Genomic DNA, 25792 nt, shown 5'->3' with positions numbered 1-25792 from the left:
GTTGGGGGTTGGCTGGGGGATTGCAAAATCACGACAAAAGGAATCCTCCTTGTACGTATGTATTGTATATTTTGCAAAGGACAACACGTGAGATTATATTTCAGATTAAAATTCCGGCCGACGTAGATTAATATAAATGCATTATCGAAAAGAATAAGCCGATTTTCTCGAGAGTTGAGCTCCTTATAATTATCTTACTTGATGCAGAGTTCTTATTCTAGCATTACAATCCATAGGTTCGAGATTAATAAAGTTGGAAATATTCGACTAAGATCCCCTTCTAGAATGATACTGTCAATAAATAGCAAACAAAAAGAACAAATATGCGACGACATGAAAAGGAGATTAGTTCAATTTGGTAGTGTTATCTTATCCCTGAATATGTCTAATAGAGCACCTAGAAATGGCAAGGAATTGTTTTTTTCCTATTTAAAAGTAAACCAAAGGGCTGTATGAAAGCTATTAAGGCGTTTTAGAAAAATACCATACTCACCTTCTATTTTGTGCTCGCGTTTCTGATTGGCCTATTTCAATCTATAATTGGGTTTATATATCCCTTAGGTTAAGGTTTTCGATCGGTGTTCTGATGTTTTATACTCTGAAGAGTGTCGGTTGAAAAGCTTCAGTGTGTTATGTTTCAAAATGTTTGCTTTTTTCAAAGTCACTTTTCAAAATTCCTTGTTCTTTATTATTTTTTTACAACTGGATTCGATTACTTGCAGATCCTGACCAAGAAGCAGAAGATAGTGGGGAGTTCGGGCTGAAACCGCCATCCCTAATTCGTCTGTTAAAGAACATATTAGCACAGTACCCTGACAACGGTCAGATAATCAAGGTGTGTATATCGGAGTATATTAAGCTAGAAATATTGCAAAGTTCATTTCCCTGGTTTTTTTAAGAAAAAATAAAACTGTCATTTTTAATACGAAGCTAATGTTTTCCTCTAAGCTCTTTACAGATAGTGTCAATAACTGTCATTATCTAGCTAACAACGTGAATAAAAGTAAAATGTACTTTTCTAAATAAAGTTAAAAGTTCGACTGTGTGGAAGCATTGCTTACCAAGGAAGAGGCCATAGAGGCATTTGCATCTGTGTTCCATAGAGGCATTCGCATCTGTGTGCCATAGAAGCATTCGCATCTGTGTGCCATAGAGGCATTCGCATCTGTGTGCCATAGAGGCATTCGCATCTGTGTGCCATAGAGGCATTCGCATCTGTGTGCCATAGGGGCATTTGCATCTGTGTGCCATAGAGGCATTCGCATCTGTGTGCCATAGAAGCATTCGCATCTGTGTGCTCAAAGATAGAGTTCGATTATCAGACAGTGTGATCTGTCTCTGTAGACATGACGCACGCGTTTAAGTCAGCTCTCAAGTTTCACCATCTTCAGGTTACAGGATTCATTTCTCCTTCTTTGCCTTTTTTCTGTTATTACTCACTTTGTCTTAACAGGAAATCGATCGTTTGCTTTTGTTCGTCTTTGCAGTTATGAGCCACCCACATTCTCTACATTTACCTCGATAAAATGTTGAGAGATGTCGAGTTAAATGTCAAGAGCGTTTGGCTAGGGTATTAGCAAATCCACCTAATAGGTTAACAAAGTAAAACACGTGGAAAACAATACAAAGAACAATTCCAAAAAAAGGGATTTTTTTGTACATTCAGTTGAAAAAGATCTGATTTCGTAATTTGAAAAGGTCACGTGATCACATATTACCCTTGACCTTTTAAGGAAGTCTTGGCTCTTTGTTACAATAGACCATAATAATGCTGCTGTTTGTATTTTAAGAACTTCAGTGATTGGTTCACGTTAAAACTACACAATTTCTTGTTTTGGCTATCACGCAAATCAAAATGTGTTTTATGCATTTTTCAATGTAACATAACACTTTCTGAGGTGGATTGATGAACGACTCTCAAACTATAATGCAGCCAACGTTATGCTTATAATGTGATAGGAGATTTGCAACTAACAGGTGGAATAAACAATTTTGCGTCAAATAGGTCTACAATATCAAAATGGACATTGAATCAAGCAGAACAGGCCAAAAGTAACGATTGTTGGCTAAAACTGGCCGATTTGACCAATACATCAACTATGTACGAACAAGCCACTAAATCCTTCACAAATATTGAAATCGAAAAAGCTGGTTAGCAACAACGTCGTGGTTCTGAACTGTATAAGTTACGGTATCAACTGTAGTGTAGACTTTAATCCACACATATTAACATGTTACGGTTTTACTATCCTTTTCATCATCAAACTCACTTACAGGAAATTGTGCAAAATGCTGAAGATGCAGGGGCAACAACAATCAGATTTGTGTACGACGAGAACAGCATTGATACTATATTTTCACAAGGGAAGGAGGAACTCAAAGTACCTACTTATTGATTTTTCTTACATTAAATAAAGATTTGAAAATTGTCATTTGCTTGAAATTGTTAATTGAGTGGTACCTTTTACGGAGAGACTTCGATTTAACCATGGAGAGATACTTTTTTGTCTCCATGCCAAATTTATTTGAACTAATGCAAAAAGCTACACTAAAAAATCCAAAAATTGTTTTGATACACCGCAGAAATATATGATCAAAGGATATTAGAGCAGCTTTTTCCAAAAAAGATTTGTCTTACCGGGAAGTGGTTATTAGTATGTTTTAAGAAACTCTGTAGTGTTATTTGCACATACTTTGCCATTCGAAGCTGTTATATAAAATTTGATTTCCCTTTTTTCTGTTGACCACAGTCTACTTTTCTGCAAACAGCTTTTGCGTGGTACAAAAATAAAAGATGGCTTTGAAAAAATCAAACGTTTATAAACATACTTAAACTTTTCGTCTAACAAACATAACTACATAAGGTCTTCTTGTTTAAAACGTCAGAATTTAGATCAAAAACTCTGAGCTAGGAAATATATAAATATACCCAATTGTGGATTGAAATATGCCAATCAGAAATGCTGAAAGGTTGCCCAATCAGCGTCGCTTGTCTGTTGAAAATCGTACCAATGGAGTCCTAGGGTGCAATCGAACTCCTGTCTACAAAAAGCGGTTTTTCAGTGCTTATGTAGATAGGTTCCAAAACTGCTAGAGAAATGGCGACCGGGCTCTACCAGTATTCAAAATATGTCGCCATTATATTTTGTTGCACAATCTAGGTTTTCTAGTCATACTGTCCTGTCCGTTAACAAAATCGCATGTTTTCGTTGTTATTTCTAATCTACAAGACAGAGGAGGCATTTCTGATGGGCCTATTTCGATCCACAACTTTGTTTCCTAGCTGAGAGTTTTCTATGTTCTGACTTTTTATACCCTGAAGAGTGTCACACGTGAAGGGTGTCAGAATAGTGTCGGGAGTATTTTTCAAATTGTTTGCTGTTTCAAAGCCATTTGTAATTTTCTGCATTAACTCTTTGCTTTCTTGCTTATCTTGCTTGCATGTTATTCTAAAAATTGTCTCAAGGGTCCTAAAGCATGCAATTTGCTTTATGTGAATTTAAAAGCTTATTTATTGTTTTGCATCATAACAAACGAAATCTAAATATTTCATCAATTCCTTTCTTTTTCTAGGGTCCTGCGTTGTATTCATATAACGATGCTTTCTTTAGTAAAAAAGATTGGGAGGGAATCCAGATGCTGGGACAGAGTGTGAAGGAGAAAGATCCCTTCAAAGTAGGAAAATTCGGGCTTGGTTTCAAATCTGTTTTCCACATGACAGGTGAGAAAAATAATATGCTGCTAGGTAAGAGGGCTTTGCGATTTGGATGGACACTAAATTCACAATAATGTCCCGGCCTACAATTAACTCATCATTAATTAGCAAGGCAGTAAGAAAATGGGATTTCAAATTTACAGATCAGTAGCTTCTTCTCTTTCGGCAAGCGGCACTTTTATTCATTTTTCATTTTCAATTATTTAAGCATGGTAACCCATTCAGCAATGCTCGTTTACAAAGGGACCGTGCTAATTTTAACTAAAACTAACTAAAGCATAAACTAAAAGAAAAACTAACGTAAAATATAGTAAAGTAAATAGTTACAATAAATCTAAACATTAAATGCCAACACCTTCTGACACTTCTAACCTTCTAATCTAAACATCTCACTAAACTTCTAATCAAAATCTAAACACTCAGAATTGTTTATAAAGACAGTCATGCTGACTACGAAGCATTGCTGACTTTGGATAATGCAGTATCAATTCACCAACGCAATCTACAGTACTTGATGATAGAAATATACAAAACCAAACATAACCTGAACCCTAGTTTCATGAGTGAGATTTTTGAAACAAGAAATGTACATTATGATTTGCGAACTAAAAATAATCTTTGCATTCCAAAAGCCAGGACAACTTCTTATGGTATAGAAACTGTGAGATATTTAGGTCAAAAACTGTGGCAAACACTACCTCACAGTATAAGAGAGTCCCAATCATTGGCAACATTTAAAAAGAATTAAGAGCACATCCTATAGAATGCGACTGTAGATTGTGTAAAAAATTTATTGCTGGGTTAGGTTTTATTTAGAACATTATACCTTAAACCTTTTTAATATTGTATCATATATTTTTATTTCATACTAACTCTTTATAGATAGTTGGCCTTAATTAGCTTCTTTATAGCTATCAACCGTTCATTTAGTACGCCAACTTTAAACAAATTATTTATTATTATTATTATATATATATTATTATTATATTATTATAACATTAAATGCCAATAGTTACAATAAATGCCAATACCTTCTAACCCGCCTTACCCTCGCAATTTTTGATACTCTTTTTTACATTACTTTGAATTCTATTCCCCTTAATGTGTCAAATATCACTGATCGTGCAACGTCAGCATTCCTGTGCTCGCGTTTCTGATTCCCCTATTTCGATCCATAACTAGGTATATATTTCCTAGCGTAGAGTTTTCGATCTACAGTATGTTCTGACGTTTTATACTCTGAAGAGTGTCAGTTGAAAAGCTTCAGTGTGTTTCAAATTGTTTGCCATTTTTAACTTTATAAAAATTATCACAAATTTAATTATACGTAAAAATGATTTTTGTGCAAATGATTGGATAATTGACCTGCTTTTGATTTGGGAATGAAGAATTCGGCAAATTATTGACAGCCCCTTGTACTATGTTTCGTTTCCCTCAATTCCTTTTCTTTTCTTTTTGTGCATGACTTTTGCTTTTATCCCCTGATTTGTAGCAATTAGAACTAAAAGCAGCGCTTCATTTATCAGTCATTTGGACTTGCTGGGGGAGACGAACGAGCGAAATTCTTCGAATGTGGGAGGTAGCCCCCCGTCCTGGAGTCAAAGACCATATGAAATAATGCTACGCTCATTGACTTCAGGACGGAGTGTTGCCTCGCTCATTAAAAGACTTGGCCGCCTCCCCAACTGTGTCTTTAGCTGAGGCAACAAGTGACACGGTAGTGACCTCAGCTATATCCTTTTTAAGACATGGCAGAAAAAGCTGCTATTTGCTGAAAATATACGAAGTTGCTACAGCTGCTTTGTAGAGAAGCTGCTCTTTGCTATAATAACGTAAAAAGCTACCAAGAAAAGCTCATCCAATAAAAGTCTAGTTGAAGAAACATCAAGCCAAGGCCTTTTCAATTTAGTTAGACCTTTGGGCACAAAACGTTTTTACTTTATTTCACTATAGTCAGAAAATGTGTTCTCTCTCACCATGCTCTCACAATTTACTCCATTTCCGCCATTCATATTCTCCCAGTTTAAAAAAGTCTGTTGGCAAAGAGTTGGACCCAGTAAACTAAAATTTCATAAATTCAAGCATAATTTTAGGGAAATTTTGAACCCTTTATGCCCAACAAATGATGGTGTTGAGGAAACAGAGCACTATTTTCTGCTCTGCTATACTTATGATGTAAATAGATGTGATCCTCTCAACATTGTACATGCGATATTGTTGCCTCATGGTTTGTTAAATCTTTCAAATAAAGAGATGCTAATAGTTATCCTTTATTGCCATAAACAGTAACCATTTGATCTAAGTGCAAAAATTCTTACGGTAACATTGGATTATATCCAGATCCCAAAACGGTTTCAATAATGCAGGAACAAAGATGTTTAAATCTTCTCTGTATTTATTTTGTGTTTTATTTATTTATTCATTTATTTATTTATAAAATCTATTTTTTAATATTATGAATTACGCATATGTCTAGTGCTAGGGGGTGGCCATGATATAATGCTTTTCCTGGCCGTCCTTGTAATGTCGTACGGTTCGTATAGTTTTTAGTAATTTGTTTGTAACTTTCTATATCGAATAAAAAAGGCCCCCGTGTCCTAATGGAACCAACTTGTTTGAATTGCAGATAATCCAGTCATAATGAGTGGATCCAAACTTGGTATCATCAACCCAGATGAGAGGCTCTTCTCAGATACAAGGGAAAGGAAAACTGGAAAATACTGGGACTTCAGTAAGTCTAAAAGTGGCGCGGAAATATCCTACCATAAAGATTCCTCTGCTATATTTGAAAAACTGTTAAATACAGATGCCAAGACAGGCCGTTGCAATGGGACTTTATTTCGTTTTGTGCTGCGCAAATCTCCCTCAAAGCTATCCGAGACGATCTACAATGACCGTAAGATGCAGGGTCTGCTCAAGTCTTTCGAGAGTGAAGGAAACTTGGCTTTGCTTTTCCTTAGAAGCCTCAAGAACATCGAGTTTTACTACCGTGCAAAAGACAGTGATGATGCCACGCTTTTGTTTTCTTTTTCAAACAAAAATGGCAACCAACAGGAAAGCAAGACATTTATGGAAAAGGTATGATTTTCATGATATATTCCTTTAACGAATTTAAGCATATACATGCCCGTATTTCGAAAAGCTTGTTTTTGTTTAGATTTACCAACTGGTCTGTTACGACACTCGTTCAAATCATCGCACACACCCTTCAACTTAGTTTTTTTAAATAAGTGCACAGTGCGTTTATCCATGAAATTACGATACATTGTTTATCCCATAGCTCAATTTGTCTAACCTGTGTTACAGACTTCTAAAACTTTCCCAAAGGCTATTTCGGCTGCTCTCCATATCTAGCGTTTTGAGCGTGCGGGCGCTAAGATCAAATGAGAGCATGCGCATTTAATAAAACTTCTGCGATTAATCTGATCGCTGCGGCAAATCTTCGGGCGCTCTAGGGGTTCGACCAAGAATGAGTCCCATCGCGAGCGCTTGCGATCGCTATTGAAATAACAAATCATATTTCACGAAAATGACCTCGTGTACGTTCAAATTTTAAACATGGTTATTGAACAAACTGCACGCCGAAATAATTTGGATGTCAAAAGGAACTCCAGCGATGAAGGTACGCGCGCGAGAAGGGTCGCGGCACCCACGTGATCAAAGCGCTGGATATGGAGAGCAGTCTTGCAGTTGATGTTTGTTTTCTTCCTGTAGACCACTGTGAATGAGACGGATCAAAAGGGAAATAGTTGCATACCCTGTCTATGTTGCTTTTCTTTTCTCGGTCTGTCTCCCTCGCAGTAGTCCTCAGAAAGAAAACAAACATCTGGGCAGAGCCAAGCATTCTGAGTATGTTAAGACTTTTTGCATCGCCCCATTCAGATTCATTCACGCAAAATTCGATAAGGCAGAAATGCTTTCAAAACCTGCCCGACTTTTCCCAATAAAAAAGGGGAAAAGTTGATGATTATTCAAACTTATACTGGATTTATTATTACATGTTTGATAAAATTTAAAATGAAATGAAAATGTATTTGATGGATGATAAACAAGTAGATTTAATTGTCGGGTAGACTTGATGCCAACGAGAAACTCTCTCTCCCCACAGATCTAATAGAAAAAGTTGAACAAAAGAGCCATTTCTTAATTTATATAACGGACTCTTGATCAGGGTCGCATTAACATTTTTGGGGCCCCTAGGCCCAGGCATATACGGGTTTCCTATGAACAATTGCGAAATCCCGGCCATTTTACTTTTGAAACTGAGATTAAAGAAACTTCAAGAGTCATTGAAAAATTAATTAGAAATTTAAACCTTTGCCTCTGTAACTATAACAAAATTCAATTAATATGTGGAACAAAAACATTTTTTTACTTTGTTTGTGAAAAATTAGAATTTGTTACTCAATTTTTTATGATAAGTATGTCTTCTTAATCTTAACAAAACGTCTCGATTTTCGTGCTACCCGAGGCAGCACCATGGTTGTAAGTGATGCACAAGACATACCTTGTTATAGATGTAGGCTGGCTCTCATTGCTTGTTGCCTCACTTACATCATTGTAGTAGCTTTTATCCATTTTCATGTTGGAAATCTTTATTTGTGAATGCAGGTTAAAGAAAATGAGAAGAAAAAGATGTCAGAAAATATTTCTATCTATCATGACATACAGATAGAAACAAGATCTAACATCAGGGATTTCTGCAGAATCAAAAGGTTTATTATTGTTGATTACTATGCTGGATCGACACTTTCAAAAGAAAACGAATTGATTAATCGTGGAGATGCAGAAAAACTTGGTTACATCCCAATTGTTGGGATAGCTTACTCTCCTGAAGACGAACAATCTTTAGAAGGCCATGTATTCTGCAGTTTGCCTCTTCCGATTGTACAGACAAAGACAACAGGGCTGCCCGTACACCTCAACGGCTTCTTTGCACTTGGGCCTGACAGAAAAGACTTGAAATGGGCTACAGTTGGCCAGCAGGATCATAACGATAAAGAGATTTTATGGAACATGTTTCTTATAACTAAAGTCCTCCCCCTTGCGTACAAAGATTTGTTCCTGTTCTTGCAGAAAGGAGAATTTTCAAGCAATCGGGTGTATTATATGCTGCCAGATATTGAAGAGGTAGATAGCAAGTGGAAAAAACTTTCAGATAGTTGCCTAGAGAAAGTTTTGCCAGAACGCTGTGTCTGGACAGACGCAGGGGGTGGGCAGTGGATTTTCCTGAAAGAAGCTTACTTTGAACGTCATCAGTATTCAGGATATAAAACAGCATTCAAGTATTTAGTTGAGAGTAATGAAATGGCCGTCAGAATTCCAAAGCACTTTGAAACTATTTTGAACCGGCCTGGATCCCAATCTCGTAAAATCCTTTGTCCGGATAAAGTGCGTGAGACTGCTTGTTTGCATTCAACCGGTCTGGAAAGCCTGAGCCAAAACGAGAGGCTCGATCTTCTTAACTATATGATAGTTGAACCAGAAGATATTCTTCACTTGTGCAAACTCCCATTGATTTTGATGGAAAATGATTCATTTGCACTTCCTGAGAACGACAAGAAACTTTTCATACCAAATGAGAAACACAGCAAAGATTTATTACCTGGCTGTCGGGAATACCTGGTAAAAACAGATATAGATGAAAAGCTTTTGCAAAAACTGCATACAATTGCGACAAAGGGTAAGTCTGTTTGTCCTTATATGTTGATCTCTAGTTGAGCATCGATGAGTGTAAATAATTGGAAATGCAAGTCAAGAATTTGCAATGCGCTTACCTTTCCATTTAGTTTTGAGCCCTGTAAGCAGTGGCATCACTCGTACAGATTTTATCGCCCTATGCTTGCAAACATGGACTGAATCTGTAGTATGATCCATATAATATTTTTTGAAATGAAGAAGGTTGGTTAGATTATTAAGTACATCGAAACAGCCATATATGTCTAGCTGCTAAAAATTTTAAAAGTGGCATCTAATTAAACGTGAGACTTTCACGATAAATATAGTTCGAAATTTGAGGATGGCAGGCACTATCATATCTTTCAGTTTGACAGCTGCCAAAGTTATCCCTTTCCCTAATGCAAAGCTAATTACTCTGGCAAAGAATTTTGTACAACATATTACAGATATTTAACCAGTAACCAAAGTATATTCAAGTTAAGCAACATTGTAACAAAGACTGAGGGATACAAGCTTTGCAACGATTGTTAGGATACGACGGATCACAAGAATGCTGACTGTCATTTGTGATGCCTTCTCATAATTTTCACGATTAGAACGCGACCCGAAAACTAAGAACCCTTAAAACTCCTATGCATTGTCTTAGAATCCAGACTTTGATTCTTGTAGAAACAAGAAATGACTGACAATTCAAACCCATAGCACAGTGCTGCTTTGGTAGCATCTTATCTTGAATTTTTAGACAAAACTCCCCCCACCCACCACCATTTGAAACCTTTCAGCGTTTTGTAACATTGAAGGTATGTTAACCTTCCGTTCAGTTCCTTTACCAACTCAAAGTTAGCAATGAAATTCAAAGTTAGAAGTTAGCAAATTTAGAAATTCAAAATTATAAAAGAAAATCAAGAATAATCACGGAAGAGTTTTGTTTCAGGATATTGTAAACTTTCCATGCTTGACCAATCCTCTGTTGCAACTCTGTTGTGCAAGTGCCTCGGGAAGACCAGCTCTTTTATCGCCAATCGCGAAAAGTGTATGACGGCAGACTGGTTTCAGAAAATTTGGAAATATTTGAATGAGCTTGGCGATCTAGAATTGTTTGAAGGACTTCCTTTGATTCCGATGAAGAACAATGAAGTTGGATCTTTACAGGCCAACTCCCTCCTTCTCCTACACACCGAAAATGAAAGAGAGGACGATCTCGTTACGGTTATGAAGCAAATCGGATTCGTAGTTGTGGAAGGCTTACCTGGTTATGTTCAACAGAACAAGAGCTTGTTTGGAAAGTATCTATATACCTGTAATCCTGAAGGCATAACAAAACTTTTAATGAATATTTCGGAGAAGATTGGAAATAGAAAACTGTCCAAACAGATCTCTCAAATATATTCGATGGCTGGAAAATCTTTGCTTAGAGAGAAGATCTGTGAATTCTTTCTCGCAAAGCAACCAACAAAGGGTCTGATTGAGCTGATCAAGTCATTGCCAATTCACGAAAACACAAATAGCCAGGATCTTGTGTCAATTGATGAATGTCAGGAAATTTGCCCTAACGTGCAATCAGACTTGGTCCCTTGCAAGACCTTGTTAAAGTACACAGACAGAAGCCAGAAAACGTTTGTTGAAAAACTAGGAGGGCGGTTGATAACTGAAGAGGAACTTATTCTGAAATACCTGTTACCAGAAATTGAGGCTGGAGAATCGACTGCTGATTACATTGCCAAGTTAAATTTTGTGGTGACGACTGCTACCTCAGGGCTTTTTAACAACAGCGCTCTCGCGAGTGAGATCAGGCGCAAATTAAAAAGCATAGATTTTGTAACTGCAGACAGTGGAGAAAGGAGAAAACCGCGTGAACTGTTTGAACCCAGTGAACGCCTTACCAAACTTTTCAAGGGTGAGGTTGGAAGATTCCCATCTGAAGATTTCTCAATTGAACCAAAGCTGAGCTTATTGAGAAAGTTGGATTTAAAAACAGAGAAATGTGTCACAGCAAAGGACATAACTGATTGCATCAAAATGGTGGCAGGTTCAAAAGACATTGGAGTGACAGAAAAACGTAACAAGGCACAAAATATCGCTATACATCTGAAAGATCACATCGATTTGCTGAATGATCGCGAATTAAAGAGGATTTTAGAGACCGAGTCCTGGATTCCAATTGAAAAGCAAAGACCAAAGCATTACCCAAGCAGTCTGGAATGGTTTGCTGATGCTAGTAATGCTAACCAATTTTCGTGTCTTGTTAAGATGCATTTTGGGACGGCTTCAAATTTGCTTGGAAGCGTGATGCCAATTATAAGCAAGGATTTTGAGACATTTCAGGTAATTTTTTCATCTCTGCATCGCGAAACAATAAGTGTTGCCAAAGTTTGCCAGCACCTGTCCTGTGTGATTCATGACTATAAAGAATCAGAAAAGAATGAGTTTATTATAGTTTTAAAGGATGTATACAAATTTCTGCTACAGAAAGCACAGGAGGCACAGGAGGGGCACCGCAGTGCATTACTAGATGCCATTAAAGAATATTTCCCCGATGCCAAATGGCTTTGGCACGGTTCAGGTTTCGCATCTCCGAAACAGATTGTGCTTCATGATAACTTGAAAGACTTGGATCTGAAGCCATTTGTCTACAAATTGCCTATAGACATGAAGCCTTTTGAAAAGCTAATAGAAATGTTTGGAGGTATTACAGAGTACTCTGACGAGTTTTTTATTCAAATCTTATCAGAAATTAAAGAAGAGCACGACAGTAAACGTAGCCCCGAGGAAGCTTCGCGTGACTTGAATATATGCGAACGACTTCTTTCGATTTTGGCAGAAAGAAAATTATCAAGGGAAAATCTTAATAGGATTGTAGTTCCAGTTCACTCAACGGATGGCAGGCCCTTTATGCTGGTTGGAATAGATCAAGCAGTCTATAGTTCGAGTATTCACTATAATGACGATGAAGATACAAACAATCTGGAAAATGTCTTTCATCTGCATGACAGAATCCCAGAGTGGGTTGCACAAAAGCTTCACATAAAAAGTCTGACTAGTCAACTTATTGGAGCAGAAGATCTTGGAATTTTTGAGGAGTATGGACAAAGCGAGCCCCTTACACGAAGAATAAGTAATATACTTAAAGACTATGGTGATGGCCTTGCTATTTTCAAGGAACTGATCCAGAATGCAGATGATGCTAATGCCACACAAGTTAAACTTCTGTATGATGAGAGGCAAAACGAAAATATGAGAAGCCAATTGATAGACCCAGGAATGGCAGATCTCCAGGGATCGGCTCTTTGGGCTTTTAATGATGCCAAGTTCAGTGAAGAGGATTTTGATAACATCGTCAAACTTAGTGGTGCAACTAAAGAAGATAAAAGAGATAAGATTGGTAAATTTGGGTTAGGCTTCAATGCGGTGTATAACATTACTGACGTCCCAAGTTTTGTCAGTGCCAATAAGCTGGTTATCCTAGACCCTCATACAACTAATCTTGGGAAAGCTATTCGGGACAAATCTAAGCCTGGTGTAAAGATTCCATTGGGTCCTAAAAGAAACAGGCTGAGGAGGCTACAAGATCAGATTAGAGTCTACGATGGCGTTTTTGGTATGGATGCCAGTCTTGAGTCGAATTACAGAGATTTTGATGGAACAATATTTCGATTTCCGTTGAGAACGAGAAAGCAAGCTGGAGCAAGCGAGATCAAGAACCTTTGCTATGACAAGAATGAAATGAAAGTTTTAATACAAAAGTTTGCATGTGAAGCAAGCAGGTTGCTGATGTTTACACAAAACGTTTCTCGGGTTCAATTCTATCACCTTTCAGAGAATGCAGCTTCCCCGGACGAAATGGCGCTGTTAGTGCAGATTGAAAAATCTGTGTACAGGCCTGACACTGGGTCGCTTGAAACTTTCCAAGTTATGAGCAAATCGTCTGCAATGGTTAGCAGAAAGCTGCAAGGTGAGCAAATGGAAGAGTTTCAAATGGGTCACAAGGTTGATATTGTTTGCAGGATTTCAAATAAAGCTCGAGATGATTTTGAAGTGTCTGCCCAAGATTCAAAGGAAACCTGGCTCCTACACACTGTCATAGATGCGTCGGATTGTATGGATCTAGCTTTTCAGTATCCCCAGCTAAACCCAGTTTCTACTGTTGCAGTCTGCCTTGACGAGAGTCGCAAATCTTTCAAGCACCAGTCAGTTAAGGGTTATTTCTTTTGTTTTTTGCCGCTTCCAATGCCAAACAGACTCCATGTTCACATAAATGGAACATTTGCATTAACGAAAGATCGCAAGAGCTTTCAGCAAGGTAGCGAGGATGATAAGGAATTAGATAGTGCTGAGTCGCATTGGAACAGGCTTTTAATGTCAGGTCCTGTGCCCTCCGCTTATGTACAACTGTTGATTGCCCTTAGTCGTTCTGTCAAATTAGACACCGAAGAAGATTGGTACAAATTGTGGCCATTTGTTGAGGCATCTCTGCTGGATAAAAACTTGCTTAAAGGTTTTTACAGTAAAGCAATAGAGGAGGACCTGGAAATATGGCCAAAAGTTTCTGGGCAGTCTCTTTCCTGGCTAAATTGGTCAAAGATTCGGACGTTGGAGAATAAAGTCATTGACACTGGTATAGGACCAGCCATTGAGAATGTTTACAAGGTTTTCTGCCCTTCACAGAAAATTCTGCGAATCCCTGAGCACATTGTTGCCGCCATTAAAGATGCTGGATTGAAAGACGCTCTCAAAAATATCACCCTCAGCTTCACTGAATTCTTCACTGTGAGTTTCATTCCCAATATTGGAGACCCAAGGATGCAACAGGTAGACCGAGACAAGATAATTCGCACAGCGTTGCAGTATTTCAACAGTGGGGAAGTTTTTGAAGCATTTAAGTCCAACTGTTGCGTGCCTACTGAGCCCAAAGGTATCCTTAAAAGACCTGCTGATCTAGTGAAGTCAGAAAGCAAGGCCGCCGCTTTGTATCGAATTTCCGAAAATGTTTTTCCAGCTAAACTCCTACAAGACTACTTAACTTTGCATCAACTAGAAAAACTAGGAATGATATCAGATGGCATAACCATTGGGCTGTTGGTGAATCGTGCCAAAACTGTTAACGACCTTGGCCAAGATGATTATAAAGCTGCTGTCAATAGAGTTCGCACCATTTTCAAGTTGCTTGCTGAAATGAATCTACCTTCAGATGAAAATCACCCTGAAACTCTAGAGTGGAAAAATATTCCCTTCCTTCCGGTAAAGAGGAAACCATCTTCATTTGGCTTCCTTCCTTGGAAAGGCTCCACAATCACAACAAAATTTGTCGCGCCACAAAAAGCCTGCATAGGAGAATTAGAAAACGTCGTTGGTTGTCATGAAGTAATAGCTGAGGATGGACATATCGCTCTCAGAAATAACGATATCAGAAGATACCTCGGCATGAAAATGGAAGTTTCAGTGTCTGCTGTGGCTGAACAAGTCTGTTTGATTTCACAACACAAACTAAATAACAGTGAAAGCAAAGCATCACTGTCTGAAGTCTTCGAAAGCATCTACCAATATCTATCTCAGAAGCTGAGGAACAACAATTCAATCAAGCAACAGTTACAGAAAGAATTTCACAACAAATCAGCTATCTTAACAGAGCAGGGAGATATTGTTCGATCAGAAAAAGTTGCTTTCAATCATCAGTTCTCCGCTGAACCCTATCTTTTCAAACTGCAACCACACTATGAAGAGTATTATCATCAGCTTATGGTTGCGTTGGGTGTAAAAGAAGCGTTTACACTACAAAATTATGAGAATGCATTAAAAGAGCTTAAGGACTACTTTGGAACCAGAATAATTTCGTCCAAGCAAGTAAAACTAGTCAGGAATCTTCTCGAGTCGATCAGAGACGAAAATCAAGCGAGCGAACCAAACGCTCTGCAGGCAAATATTGTCCTGCCAGATGAAAATGGTATTTTAAGAGATAAAGATGCAATATTTGTCAAAGATTCAGTCTGGTTTAAGACAGATACTCTACTGAGATACCTTCATAAAGATATTCCTCCAGATTTAGCCTTGGCTCTTGGAGCAAGAACAGCTCGCTCTAAATCCATACTCTCCCAGTCAAGAGGTTTACCCTTTGGCCAACACGAGAAGTTAACAGTGCGACTGAAAAGGATTCTGGATGCTTATCCATCAAACTTGCAAATTCTTTACGAGCTATTGCAAAATGCAGACGATGCTGGTGCCAGCACAGTCAAGCTCGTGCTAGACGAGAGATTTCATCCTTCTGATAGTATATTTGGGGACAAGTGGAGGCCCTTACAAGGACCAGCACTCGTGATCTACAATGATGCTCCATTCACTGAACATGATATTCAGGGAATTCAAAACCTTGGGGAAGGAAGAAAATCCAACGATGTACTGAAAACTGGGCAATATGGTATTGGATTCAATGTGGTATACCATATATCTGATGTTCCTTGTTTGCTTGCAGGTTTAAAGGATAGAGGTGAAGACGTTCTTTGCATATTTGATCCCCATGCTAGGTTCTTGGATGAATGTTCCGAAGCTGAGCCAGGAAGGATGTTTGAAAATGCAAGAGATTACTTACGGGATCATTTTAAAGATATATATGCTACATTTTTGCCAGAGGCACTTACAGAAAAGAAATCGGCCATATTTCGCTTGCCTCTTAGGACCAAAGAGATGGCAAAGAGTTCAGATTTAAAGAATGAGCCTACAACAATAGAAGAAATACTCAATATGTTTGAATCTTTCAAAAGGGAGGGTTCTGAGCCACTGTTGTTTCTCAAAAAGGTCAGATCAGTAGAGCTTCATCGCATTGATAGTCATGGTAAATCTAGCCGCATTACCTCATTCAAGGCAAAACTTTCATTTCCTTCCGCACAGAAATTGGAAAAGATGAATGCTGAGTGCCTAACTCTTGTGAAGTCAAGATATGATCGAAGTAATGCCAAGCGAGATTATGAGCCATTTGAATACATGGTTGATCTGCAATTTGATGGCAAGAGTGAGGGTAAATGGAAGATTATCCAAAAGTGTGCATCGGTGAACAGCCAAGATCTGCCAAAAGAGATCGAAGAGCAGTACAAAAATAAAGAGCTCCCTTTAATTCCTATTGGTGGAATAGCTCGTGAAGAACGAGCTAGTGGCAAACGTAAAGATCCAGGTAAAGAAGAAGCTGGCGACAAACGTAACTCTATCAGGAAAGTATATTGCCTTCTGCCTTTGACAGTAACAAGCAGCCTCCCAGTTCATATTAACGGAAAGTTTATCTTGGACTACGAATCTCGAAGGCGATTATGGTACACCAATGGCGATGGCTATCAAACAAGTTGGAACTACTACATCATAGATAATTGTGTATTGCCATCCTATGTTCAGCTCATTCGCTCTGATGTCAACCATCTGAGAATAATATTTCTGCCTGAACAGCTCAGTTTCGAGAAGGGTTTTGAAACTAAAATCTTCAGTGATAAACCATTCCATCCACGTGAAATATATCGGTATTTCCACCTTTTCCCTAAAATCAATAGTAACAAAGAGGCACATGAGTATGACAAAGAGCTCATTGTCCGTTTTTACAAACAACTGAAAGAAGATGAAATAGACTGCTTACCCGCACTCAAGTATGACAACACCCTTGAGTCTCCTGGCTTGGACTTCTACCCGCCGTGTTCAGAATCAAAGAAGTTCTACATTCCATCTTTTAAAAATTCACTTTTTTCCGATGAAAAAGCCAAATCCGCCTTTTGCATTGCACTAGCAAAGTGTGGCTTAAACATATATAGTGTACCAGAACATATTGTGAGAGGCTTTGATGAATCTGAAGTACCGCTGGAGCGTCTTAGTCCTGCGATTGTTGCAGAATATTTGAAAGAGAACGCAGATTCTGTTCTATCCGGTAAAGATGCAATTCTGTTGACAAAATCACCTTTTGCAGATTTGAAAACAGTAAGGAATTTGTTGCGCTACTGCCAAATTAACGAAGACCTTAATAAGAAGGTGGATGAAAAGCAAATGAACGAAAAACTTGACTTAGAAGGATTACCATTGTTAGTAACTGAAGACAACATGCTGCGAGTATTTGATAGCAAGAAGTTCGTGTATTACGATTATTTGTCTACTTTGTGCCCAAAGAGAGAACGGAGCACACTTCACATTAAACTGAAAGATGTTTTGGAAAAATACAAGGACAACGTGGGAGGCCCAGTAAGAAGACTGACTCTAGAGAGTCTTGAACAGGCACTGAAAGAAGATTCTGAGCCTTGGTTGAGAGAGATGGAAGAGATCGACATTACAGAACAAAATGTACATGAAATGTTCCCAACAAAGAGTTGGTTGAGAGATATTTGGATTTTTTTGGAAAGGGAGTATGGACAATTGAAGAAAAACCTTGAACAAGCCAATAACCAAGCCTTGAACAAGCCAGCGTCAAAAACTGATGACAGTCCAAGAATATTGTTAAGAGGAATGCTGCACTGGTGTATCTTTCCAATCAGACGACAAACCGGCATGCTTCAAAAGCCTTCAAAGTATTACCTGACAAAGATTAGCCTGGCTTGTTTTGCTATAGACCCTGCTGGCGAGGTCGTTGACATCGTAAAAGAAATTGGATTAGCAGAACCCTACCCCGAACCTCTGTTGACGCAAGGTGAAAAGGAAATGCGGTTGTCTCCCTCAAATATTAGAGGCGTAATCAACCTAATTCGGAAATTTGCTGCTAATAAGAATGACCCTTGCGCATTTATTGATGCTTTGGTGCATGACAAGAAAAGATCTGACTCCAGGTTTACTTGCTTGTCCAAAGATTGTGCCTGGAATCTTCTTCATTACTTTCAACGTCGAATTAGTGAAAAGAAAAAGGACCTGAAATGTGGGTTTTCTCAATTGCAGCGCTTGCCAGTTTGGGAGGATTTGGGAGGAAAACTCAAAGCATTATCAGAAGCTTATCGTTGGTATTTTGTTTCTGATGAGATTCCGAAGGCTGGAATCTCGAAATTGCAAGATTTATCAAATATATTGCTCTTAAAGGAAGATGGTAGCTTACAATCTCTATATTCCTTCATTGACATCAAAGGTAGCCAAGCTGATGACGTATACTGTAAAGTGATTCTTCCAGCATTCAACTCGTTCACGGCTGAAGAACGGATGAAACATCTTACCTTTCTTAAAGACAAGTGGACATGGAATGACCAATATCATCCTTCAATTTTTTCTACGCTACGTTCGATAGGATGCTTTGAAAGAGACGGAAGTCTCCTACCCACATCAAGTTTTTTCGATCCGGAAGTGAAATTGTTCAAATTGATGCTGGAAGATAAAGATTTTCCACCAAAATCTTGTTGCAGTGAACGTTGGCTGAAATTCCTCAAAATGCTTGGTCTTATCTCCAAGGTATCACAATCACACTTTTGTGAATTCGCTGAAAAAGTATCTAACATATCTGACAAATCTGATGCAAAAGAAAAGGCAGAGTGTCTTATTGAATACTTCCGTAGCTCTGATGATCTAAAAAGAAATGTCAATTTTCATAGACAAGTTAGTGTGATACCTTTTATGCTCTCTGATCCCATTCCGAAGATGCTCTTGGAAATCAAGACTCCAGAAAATGTTCAAGAACGTCTCTCTTTTCAAGGCTCTATAGAGTATGATCACTTTGTTGACAATTGCAAGCTCGCTTGGACAGTAACAAAGATTCTCCCAAGCTATACAAAAACTTCTTTCATTGATACTGAATTACCATTAGAACAGCTCGGTGTAAAAAAAATGAGCTGCAGCATCGTTGCCGAGAATCTTGCCAACGTCAGTAGATCTGATTTGCTGACGCCGAAAAGAAAGGGTGTCAAGTGTTATGACGCAAAGTATAAGCAGCATTTCAGATCGGTTTTTGACTCGTCTTATGAATTTTTAAATAACGACATTGACAAAATTGACGAACAGACATGTGCTAGGCTTGCTGCGATTCCACTTGTGTTGACTAAAAGCAACATGATATCCATTTCAAGTAAGGTTACTCTGAAGCCTGGCTGGGACCACCCCCCATACATATTTTCGATACCAATCGAATTAGAAAAGTATGCGGGGCTTTTCAAGAAAATCGTAATGTCTGCCGAGCCAACTGTTGAGCAACTAGCTAGAGTACTGGAAGATTTAGAGTCTTGCTGCCATGGAAAAGATTTGGGTCCAAACGAAGCTAGAATTGTCAAGCAATGCCTTCCACAAATTTTTCTTAAGCTCGAAAAAGAAGATTTTCCAGATAGCGTTACAAAGCTTTATCTGCCGGGGAGTTTTGGTCAAAACTGTAAGACCATCCGACTTTTCGAGTCTCAAGACCTTGTCTTTTTTGATGACCATCACCTTGAAGATCGGCTAAGAAGTTTTAAAAAGCCCCGTATGCAGCTCAATTTAGAAGCTACTGAAGAGCGCCAGTTTGTAGAAAGACTGCCAGAAAGCATAAAACCTAAGAAACTCAGCCAACTGATAGAAGAAAGGATGCTACCCTCTGAAAAATTGCCAAACGAGGGATTTGCAAAGGAATTGGAGGAGCGCTTTAATAGCGAAGAAGTAGTTTCGTGCATTCTACGCCTTCTGCAACACCAACTGACCGACGATCAAGAAGTCACAAGCCAAGCAGAAAAACCTCATGAGTTATTGGCAAATGTAAGTGTTGTTAGCAAAAGAGAGATCAAAACTGCTTTGTATTCCCTAGCTGGCAGCATCATCGAAGGAAGCATCAAGAGTCGTGATATCTACATTGAGATTTCGGATGACAGCTTGGTAATTAACTTGGCTGCTGTTGCAGGAGAACCCGATGTTTCTGAAGTAGCTAGTGCAGTCATAGAATACTTTAGCACGCTTCTAACCAGCGCCTCGCTGGCGGTTTTTTTGGTTCCTATTCTTACAAAACCGATTGGAGAACTGCATGAATATCTCGATAAACAGAGAATACGAAATGATGGCTCTTATAAAAGCTATATAAAAGCACCCTACACTAAAGGAGATCTTGTCCCAGTTGTTCTACACTGCCTTCTGAACAATGACATTGCAATTTTTGAAGTTGGTGAATACGTCGCATTTGAAGTCGAGGATCCGGCGATGGAGGACAAGAATGGAGACCCAAGTTATATGTACGCAGTCATCGAGGAAGTGTTGCCAGGCGATTTCTACAAAATCGATTTAGGCTGTGGGGAGTCCAAGACTGCCCATAAAACAGAGCTCTATAAATTCTTACGAGAGGTTGATTTTCAGGATGTGGATGAATCACCAACGAAAGAAGAAATCATTAAGGCGATTGCCCAAGAGTTAAAGAGTGCTTTTGAACGCGGCGAAACCTATGCTAAGGGAGTTATAAAGCGCTTATGGTTGATTTGGCACCCCGATAAAAATCCTGGACGGGAAGAGCTTTGCACAGAAATATTTCAATTTATACAACAGGAATCCGGCCGTTTGTGTAGAGCCGATGTGGTGACAACCTTCTGGAGAAGCTCATTCAATAGGTATCGAACAAGAGGTAGCATGTTTGCTAGGAGCAGAAGACAAAGAGCTGATAATTTTACACGCAGAGGAGACTGGTGGGTGCCGAGACATGATGCAGAAAACCCACAGCCTTATCAAGCAAAGAGATGGTATCGTCAAGCCAAGTACGATTACCAAGCCGCAAAGAGAGTTGTTGAGGACCATTGCGAATGGATTTGCTTTAAATGTCATCAGGTCAGTTCAATTTTTCTTCCGGATTTATGGATTGTTATCTATTCTGAAATTTACCAATTGCCGCCAGGGGCTACCTTGTAGAAAAATAGCGGGGATGTGCCTCCCAGGAACGTCACTCAAACTTTTTATATACGGGGAGGTCCGTCCGCAGTTATCAGAAACGAATTTAACAGACACAAAATTATCAGCTAAGAATTGTGGATCAGCTAAAAATCTTTTTGTTAAAAACATAATAATGATAATTTAGATTGATTCCTAAAATAAACACATCTGTTCTTTATTCTTGTTTTTGACACTGATTTGTGTTAGTTGAACCCATAAGTATCAAAAGGTGTCACAAAGAAAATTCTTACGCATAAACTTCGGATGGAACCCCTTGTATATAAGAAGTTCTAGTGACCCCCCTGGGATGTGCCTGCCAGACAAAATTTATGACCCTATCCTGGAGTAAAACTCTGAAAACATGATACCTGTCCTTGCATAAAATCCAGTTCGTTTTGTTGATGTAGCATTCTATTTGACCATTCAAATTCATTTTAGTTGACATGCGTCAACTTATAAATTTCCATGCGTTTCAAGAGTGATAATTTCGTTTTTATGTTACCATAGAAACTTGAATTGACTGTTGCTCTGCCTTTAGTACCGTCAGCTTTACCATTGCCATGAGATGGAGGAAACTGAAAAGTGTGACTAGACAAATCTACTAAAGGAATTTGACCGATACTAGAGTAGTTTAAGCCATCTGTCAATCGATATTAGCCAATCAATAAGCGTGTGAGTGGTATTGCGCTCACTGATTGGCCAGTTGCTGATTGACAGGTGGCTATAGATACTTAAGTTTATGTCAATTGCCTTCAAGGCAGTCTGTCTCTTCAATGATTGCCTAATATGAACAATAAGTCTTCCCGCCTTAACGGATTACGTTGCCCGCTTTGGCTGGCCTAGCTGCGGCAGTGGACAGAATTTTAAAATTGCGAGCAAAGAGCTACCGGGAATGGCAGTGGTGGCGCTAGAAATTCTCCGACGGAGGGGCTTGACCTTCCGACAGGGGGGCTAGGCAATCGGAGTGAAAACATGGAATCCCAGAGTCGCACAAACATTGAGATTATGACAGGACATGAATTCAACAAACAGGAAAGAGCAGCTCTTTAGAGCGGGATTCTTATTTTTTGTGGGGGACTCGCTTTTTTAAGAAAATATCCCTAAAAGAGAAAAGACATACAAAGAAAGTTTTTTGCAGATCTTTTTCCGTGATTTTTCAATATTCTTAACGCTCTAACCTTTCCTGGGTAAGAAAAAGACGTCATTTAATCATCAAACAGAATAAGGACCAATTTTACTTAGGTATGTCGAGTCTTTGCTATTTTTGCAGACGCGCATGTCGCAATAAACAAGTGCACGAAAGTTACTACCTGTGGCGGCACCATAGTTGCCGCAGAAGACAAGGATATTTTTGAATTTCGATTATTCGCGCTCACTGGAAAATGTTTCATTGAAGCATTTTTCTCTACCTTTACAATACAACCTTACTCTTAGAATTAATATCCTTAGGGGGTGTCACAATGTTTCCCAAAGTGTGGGTTAGTAGATCTCCAATGTTTTTGTGTCTTTTTAATGCTAGTATAGGGGGCTGTTTCCACACTTGCTTTAGTTCTTTATCTTTTAAAATCGTGTTTCAGTTGCCTTTAAGAATTTTACTTATATTGATAGTCCGATTGCCGTTTGTTATGCCGAAAGAGAGGGTTGAGTTCTCCAATATTGTGTGTAAATTACTTGGGAGTTACCTGGTTGTAGATTTATACTCAATGGGATTTCCGTAATCGTAACCGTTACTCCTTCTTTTTCTTAAAACATTACAAGAGGTAGCAAAATCTTGCTCCGACAAAATTATAGATTTTCTTCGTATATCTTCCGACGGGTGGGCTAAGCAGCTTTGACGGGGGGGCTGTAGCCCCCCTGGCGCCACCTCTGGGGAATAGCAAGGAGACTTAATTACTAGAATTTAATAATGATAATGGAAGCATTTCCTTTTGCTGTTGAAATATCTGTCCCAGAAACCAAACTGGAAACCAAATTTTTCTAGCCAGAGCTTCACTACAACAGGAACACAGCCATTTGATTTAAAATTTTACTCCCGTGAAAATGAAGTTGAGCACATTAGGGGACAGACTGCCTTTAAGTAAAGCACCACTGTTTTGGTTTGTTCTAAGGAAACAATAACATCAGTATAATTAGCAGAAGCAATGAAAGCATTGGAATATCAAGTCATTTTCACTCAGAGGAGATCATTTTCTAATGAGAACCAATTGCAGCAATTGATCAGATTCCTAAACCGATCGTTTAAGAATGGCCTATCGGAAAATAAAATACTTTTTGGATATTTTCATTGAAATAAGTATACGGAAAATGAAAATGAGGAACTCTTTTTACATTCTCGCTACTAAGTAGGGGCAGTTGCCCTGTTGCGCCCCCAGTTCGTTTTGTTGCCCCAGTCTGAAACTGATTTGGGCTTTTCAGGAGATACTATTTTATAGTTTTTCTGTTTGGTTGTTAAGGCCTACGTATGTTGACCGAATTCATATTTATATATTATCTACAACTCATGGACAGGAAACTACCGTTGCGTTTGTAGAAGGACAAAGACATTAGTGCAAAATGTAAAGGCAGTTTATAGTAATATGTTGATTATTTGATTCTGTTAATCTTAAATATTTCTTGGTTGTAATTTATAACAGGCAGCAGAAAAAGCTTTGAAAGCTGCCGCATACATGAAAAATTGCGAAAGTATAATTCATCATTCCCTTCGGAGAATTGCTTTGTTGAGCGGAAAAAACACCTTGGAGATAGCTGCTTCTAGGTTGGAGAGTTTACTGAAGAGTTCTACTGCTATGCGATACCCTGATCAATGGATATATCCTGACATACCACATGACAAATATGACAGTCAGATGGCAAAAGAAGCTATCGAGATCACAGGAGAAATCTTGGACGAGGTGGACACAATCGTCAACCAAGATCTGTTTTATTGAACGAAATATTCGCTTTAAGTTTTGCGTATTTAGATGTTATTGTTAATTTAAGCAACAAAGCACACGATTGAGATTGCTACTTGTTCCCCGTTGTTGTATTTAACTTCATTGGCTACGATGGTCCAGTTCAAATACTGATTTTCCTGCAATTCTGATTCCTGAAGATTGACTTCTAGCTATTTTTCATCACAAAATATAGAAACCTCAAACTGGTATATTTGCATTACATGGTATATTTGCAGAATGGAAATATTCCTTTCTACTACAGCAAAGATACCTCACCTGTAGCTCCCATCATCCCTCCCATTTAAAAGGCAGCTCCTGAAGCTATTCAGAACAAGTAACTAGCATGGCTGGGATGCACCTAAAGCTATTGAGTTTCAAAAGGTTCATTTTGGGAAAACCAAGCTAGCAATATTGGACCTTTTCGTCTAATTAATAGTCGACCATTGTATTAATATGATGTAGCCATAAAGCTTAAAAGATTTCGAGTAATATGATCGAGTATTTTTCAGTTTCATGTTATGAGTTTTGACTGTTTAAATTTCATTACTTACACAGGTGATAATATAGTTTGAATGTAGTATAGAGAGATGTTGCAAATAAGCAAGCTTGCATAAAGAACCTTTGTCATTTCCCTGAAGAAAGCACGATTTTGCAGTCAGTTGCTTTGCGCCCGCTGTTGATAAAAATTAAGCCAAATATTGATTGAACCTTGCCTTTTTGTTCCAATGAACCTCATTCTTATATGATTTGGATGGGTACCTCGACGTAGCCCCCGATTTATTCCCTCTAATTTGTTTATTGTTATTCATGTCCGCATGGAAATATTTGGCTACTTAATGCTAGCAACATGACGAAGAACGCAACTATACATGAACTGTAAGGAGTGAACATAGAAATATAGAAGAAAGCGTCACTCAGATACCAATGTAAATCGCCCTTGAAACTATCATCTCCCTCAAGTAACATAATTGGTGTTTGCATCTTAGTTTTTAGTTTTAAGACTTTCATGATTATATATTACGTAATCAGTATCATTTCATTTTTCCTCTTTATACCATATCTATGAAAGGTAAAAGTGCTCTGGAAGCATTCCTATATAATAATGTTCCATTTCGATTACGACGTAACACTGTCTCCGTTACTGCATATTACCTCTCAGTTTTGAAACTTGCTTTCAAACCTACTTAGTCCAGTTTCAGAAGCTTTTACATGCGATGTACAATGGAACGCAATACTTGTTCATTGACAGTCTAGCTCAGGAAGATCTATTTCTCACTAATTTAATTAATTTCATCACATTCTTTTCTGCACATGCCCAAAACATTCAAGTTTTTTACCACAAAATTTTCACAGGCTTTTGATTTTGAACTTTTTGAAAAGAAGATGGATGAATCACTATCACCAATGTACTCAACTTGCTGCACAAACAATGTTCGTTTCGGGTCATTCCATGCATTTATTTTTGTATAAGAATACTATAAGTTTTGTCCAGTGTCGATATTCTTAAGAAATTTTCGTTTTGAGCCTGAAAGCATCTTTAAGATACTGTTATCTTTTGCAAAACTGATTTGTCCCCCAAATTTTTATTTACATAATTTGTGACTTTGAAATGCCCTGACCACCGTGTTGCAGGAAGACGTGTCAGCAGTTTTTCTGA

At 38.4% G+C, this 25792-nt stretch overlaps 1 protein-coding gene across 2 annotated transcripts in view; it reads left to right on the top strand.

Annotated features, from left to right (window-relative positions):
* The window catches only part of LOC135686427 (sacsin), a 35302-nt gene extending 10040 nt beyond the window's left edge, over positions 1–25262 (top strand). For both annotated transcript variants that reach the window (XM_089109061.1, XM_089109062.1), the window contains exons 3-9: positions 723–835; positions 2277–2381; positions 3574–3721; positions 6342–6793; positions 8327–9398; positions 10329–21100; positions 23836–25262. In XM_089109061.1, the coding sequence (XP_088965187.1) occupies positions 723–835; positions 2277–2381; positions 3574–3721; positions 6342–6793; positions 8327–9398; positions 10329–21100; positions 23836–24129 (12956 nt within the window). In that variant the 3' untranslated portion in view covers positions 24130–25262. The remainder of the gene's footprint in view (positions 1–722; positions 836–2276; positions 2382–3573; positions 3722–6341; positions 6794–8326; positions 9399–10328; positions 21101–23835) is intronic.
* Positions 25263–25792: the final 530 nt, after the last annotated feature.

This window comes from Rhopilema esculentum, chromosome 6 (assembly GCF_057945365.1).
Source record: "Rhopilema esculentum isolate cy_ngs chromosome 6, ASM5794536v1, whole genome shotgun sequence".
Taxonomy (NCBI): Eukaryota; Metazoa; Cnidaria; class Scyphozoa; order Rhizostomeae; family Rhizostomatidae; genus Rhopilema; species Rhopilema esculentum.
The sequence above is the reverse complement of the archived record's forward strand: the minus strand, read 5'-3'. Positions and strand labels throughout refer to the sequence as shown.